Raw genomic sequence first — 4,438 nt, 5'->3', positions numbered from 1 at the left:
TGTATTTGAAAAATAATGTGTTTTTTGAACATTAAAGCATGTCAACATATTCTGTTACACCAAATACACAAAATAATGATCTTTAAAAAAGCATCATATGACCCCTTTAAGTTAACACTGAGAAAGTGGGAGCAAATTAAGTGTAAAGGAAAATATTTTTAAAAGGAAAAATGTGTGAATGGTAATGTCTTTGAAATGTGTTCAATACAGTCTAAGCCTAAATCTAATACTATTTTAATTACACGAATCCTTTTTTTAGCGCTCTGGAGCGGTTCGGTTGTAGTGAGAAAGCAATTCGATCTAACGGGCCAACGAACCAGGCTATATCACAACTTATGATGGGTAATTACGTAAGTTCCGTGAAAAGCATCAGCTTTGTTGTTACCTCAAAATGAACCTGTGAATGTCTGTGGGTGAGCACGTCTTTGCCATTCAAAAATCAAAGCGCACTTTATTTTATAATGCCGTCTTATTGCTCTTCTTTGCAGGTGCTTTTTAAAAATGTTTTCCCGATCAATCCTGGACTCCTGCTTAAAATGATAAATTATTATAACGACAGCTACAAAAAAAACAACAACAATAAGCCCGCAAAGCTGTTGTCGTTCCATCCTGACGGATAACAGGCGTGACAGCTAGTGGAATCCCGGAAAATAAACCGTGGAACTTTGACCAATGAGAGAACAGTTTACTCGTGCGTGACTTGTATTAACAAATTTGGTCCGTTTAGAGACGTTGCCATGTGAAAGCGAACCGCTCCAAGAATAAAAAGCAACATTGTAATAATTTTAATCCCTGTTTCAGAACAAAGCAATCGATCTACAGGTGTGAAAGCACCAATGTGGGAGACAGTGTTGGGGTATGCGCTGGCTTCCATAGTTGCTTCGGGCTAAAATGAGATAAACTGGTTTAGTCTAATAAGTAGCTCGCCTCATTGCAAACTGTCACTTTATGCCAAGAAAACGGCATCTGCAAAGTCAGGTGTCCTTCCAGAGAAAATCCTGACATAACAAGCGTTCATATTTACTCGTCCTCTCCAGTGCTCTAAACATTATCAGCAACAAAAGAACAAATAAGAAACGCTGTCTGAATGAGAGAAAAAGGCCTTCACAGAAACGCAACGAGACCAGTATTGGTCATGCACACGCATAGCCCAGCACCTCTCGGTTTCTCTGGTAAATATTTAAACCATACAGAGAAAGATTTTATCTAAATTACGCCATTACGACAACATTATGAGCCGCTGAACAGAGGTGATGTAAGGGAACAAGGGATGCAAGATGATTAATGTTTGCACCAAGATGGAAATTGAACCCCATTCAGCCTGTTTTCCCAAATGTTCGTTTTCTCCAATCTCCTTTTTTTAAATTTTTTAAATAGCATAGGCTACTCGCAATTTTTTTTTAACTCTTTTTGAAAAATATGAACTGTGTATTTTGTAACTTTTGATTCCACCGTCAGCCACTAGGGGTATCCGCCTGAAGACAGCAGCACCTTCCTACCATACACCCACTAGAAAGCTGACTTCTGGACATAATTACGATCATTCTAACTGTGCATATCAGAGCTCTCTAAAATTAATAGGGATATTTCCATGTAAACGATTTTCTCACGGCTGTTATTTGAAAGCCCGTATCGTTATGTGTTAGAAGGAACCCGATGCAAAATAGTCAGTCAATTGACCGCTGAAGCCCTCTGGCGTTACAAAGCTGATCATCAGATTCACGCCAAAACCACACCAAAGCTGCATGTGTTTAGTTGCCTACGCTCACTCTAAACGTGATCTTTGAAATGGTTTATAAAAAGGCCTGGGTTACCATAATCGGGTTTCTTCAAGCAACCCCATATCTCCAAACACAGTGACACATGCATGGAATCTAAATGCTGGAACGAAATAGATTTTTCCCCAAAAACGAAACATATTATCCTTTTTTGGGAAACTTAAATTCACCACATAATAATAATCTTTAATATAGCAAACGAAACTGTAAGACAAGTGACATCTTTGTTTCCAAGCACGAGTTACACAAGGATAAATGTCTGAACACATGATACGCAATGGTCAGTTAACAGATGCAGTCCAGCTAATGACTCGCCCCTCATCTTTTAGAACATCCATAAGGGCTTATCTGAGCACTACAAAAGACCATCTGATATGTCCTTGAGGTGCCAGCAAGCGCAGGAAAAAAGTCAGGTTGCAGCATGCAAAACAACTTCTCTGGCTTTTCGGAAATTACATGGAATTGCCGAGCGTTAACATGCAGCCTAACTGCCCATGCTGATAGGATAATAATAGAAAAACAATTGCAAACGCAAACTCATATTAAGGCAATAAAAATGGCATGTTCCAACAAAGTTGGACCATTTCAGTACCCTTGTAGCCTATCTCTGACAAATTCTTTAGGTTGTTCCATGGAGCTCAATTTGTTTAGTGCACAACCCCGCCTTTGGCGCCCCAATCTTACAGACTTCTATCACATTTTTGTTGCTAGGCTAATATATGCGTGAGGTCCTTAATCAAGCGTTAAAAGGTGTTTGACGTACGTTACTGATTCTAACGTAAAGTTCTCAAGCTGCGCACTGTTGTTATGGATACCTCCTCAGATTAACGCGCTGCAACTGAAATTGTGATTCTTTCTGGTTACTAAAACAAGATGCTTTAGCAATTTTGTAACTAAATCTGTTTAATATATTCTGTTGAATCCGGGAGAGTCAACCCCGTCTCCCCATTATATCCTAACTCTATAAAGTCAATAATATCAATCAAGTGCGTTTTTAACCATCCATACTCTTTCCGTCAGGTCTCTCACTAATTATATCTAAAGCATCGTATTCCTCCACTTGTTGCGGAGACAGGCACTCAGTCTGAGTGATAAATAATTGAGAGCAGCGCGCAAGGATCGGCTTTACATTCTCACCTGCGGCTCTCCGGATCGATATCTTGTTTCAATGATAGGTTCCTGTAACCACTTAAATTGCTGGTATGAGCCTCCGCACGGTAAGTAAAGAGGATATGATTCGCTGGGATTATCAGTGGAAATTCTGCTGCATTAGGATACTTTATTTCGTGGAGTTCCGACCTGACAGAACGTGCCCCGAAGCGCGAAAGCTCCTTATGGAGAGCTTCATTATGTGGAAAATTAAGAGAACACGCATGGAGTCGTCTAATGTTAACAGCCAAACTCTGCTTCTATAAAGAGCCTGCATAAATCTAGAGTAAATTATTCTCTAAAGGCACTCCGTTTTGTTTTGAGTAATACATAAAGAATAATTAAACAACCCACTGCCTGTCATCTATAGGTGCATAGCTACAGCAAGTACAGTACATCCCTACACCTCAATGAAAAACTTTCTGGAATCTTTCCTCTAAGCAAAGTGAGACCATGAAAGGACCAATCAATTATAATAGTCGCCCTACCTGGTTGGACGATTAACTGCAACAAAACAGTAAACAGAACGCAGTGATATTCCATTGTTATAATTCCATCTAGCTCATGTGTGTTGTTAGTCTGGGAGCTCGATAATACCGCGGAACGGTCGCCAGCGGAGCGATCACTCCCGTCTTAAAGGGCCAGCGTTGTTTTCTACCGTGTACTGTGCGCGCTGGTCATGTGGAACGACGAGCGAACCTGGGCGGGGACAGGGAGGCAACATCAACAGTAATAGCGCTAGTCATACCTGAGACGCACAAACGAGGTTAAGAGTGCCACAGGGTGACACGTGGTTTGTCAGAAGAAACTATGATAACTATGGCTAAGAAAAGCGGTTATCAGTGGCCTTCAAATTCAATAAAAGCTGCCTCTAACAAGGCTGAACTGGCAATGGTAAATTCGTAACAAAAATATTTAAATTGTCACAGACTTGCATGGAATGTTATTAGAGCAGAAAAATATCAGTTGCGCTTTTCAACTGGATAAAGAAAGTTTCTAACAAGCATTTTACAAACAAATTACACATTATCTTATCTCAGAAGAGCAATAATGTTTACAGCGTGAGGTGACAGGTGACTCATTTAGGCAGGTTGTATGTCTGTTGTTTATTCCTTTTCATAAAAAACACTGATTTATTTCACTGTTGTCACTAAATGTGACAAACACATTGTGGTATTTATTAGTTTTGGAAGCAGCAAGATGAGTCTCATCTGTGCAGTCTTGCTACTTTAATTTTGCCTGAGAATGAAAGAAAGGAGACACAACTGAGTGGGTGCATATGATCATTGTTTTATGTGTTTGTTTGTCATTAATGTCCATGAGAGGCTTTATATCTCTACTAATCTGATAGGAGATCCTTTATTGTGCACAATATTTGTATTGGCTTTCTAAAACACCATTATTGTTCTTGTGTGCTTTCATTATTGCTCATTTTGTCTTAGATGCTGATTCTAACATATGACCCAAGACTTTATAATGACTGTGTCACCCCTGACCTCCCTTTCACCCAT

General features: G+C 39.7%; 1 protein-coding gene across 3 annotated transcripts in view; it reads right to left on the bottom strand.

The window, feature by feature from the left end:
• LOC107683958 (mast/stem cell growth factor receptor kita-like) overlaps positions 1–3,566 on the bottom strand; it is a 23,957-nt gene extending 20,391 nt beyond the window's left edge. For all 3 annotated transcript variants that reach the window (XM_016480054.1, XM_016480055.1, XM_016480056.1), the window contains exon 1: positions 3,416–3,566. In XM_016480054.1, the coding sequence (XP_016335540.1) occupies positions 3,416–3,470 (55 nt within the window). In that variant the 5' untranslated portion in view covers positions 3,471–3,566. The remainder of the gene's footprint in view (positions 1–3,415) is intronic.
• Between the last annotated feature and the right edge of the window lie 872 nt (positions 3,567–4,438).

This window comes from Sinocyclocheilus anshuiensis, unplaced genomic scaffold (genome assembly GCF_001515605.1).
Source record: "Sinocyclocheilus anshuiensis isolate Anshui unplaced genomic scaffold, SAMN03320099.WGS_v1.1 scaffold637, whole genome shotgun sequence".
NCBI classification, from domain to species: Eukaryota; Metazoa; Chordata; class Actinopteri; order Cypriniformes; family Cyprinidae; genus Sinocyclocheilus; species Sinocyclocheilus anshuiensis.
This window is presented reverse-complemented; position numbering and strand designations above follow the sequence as displayed.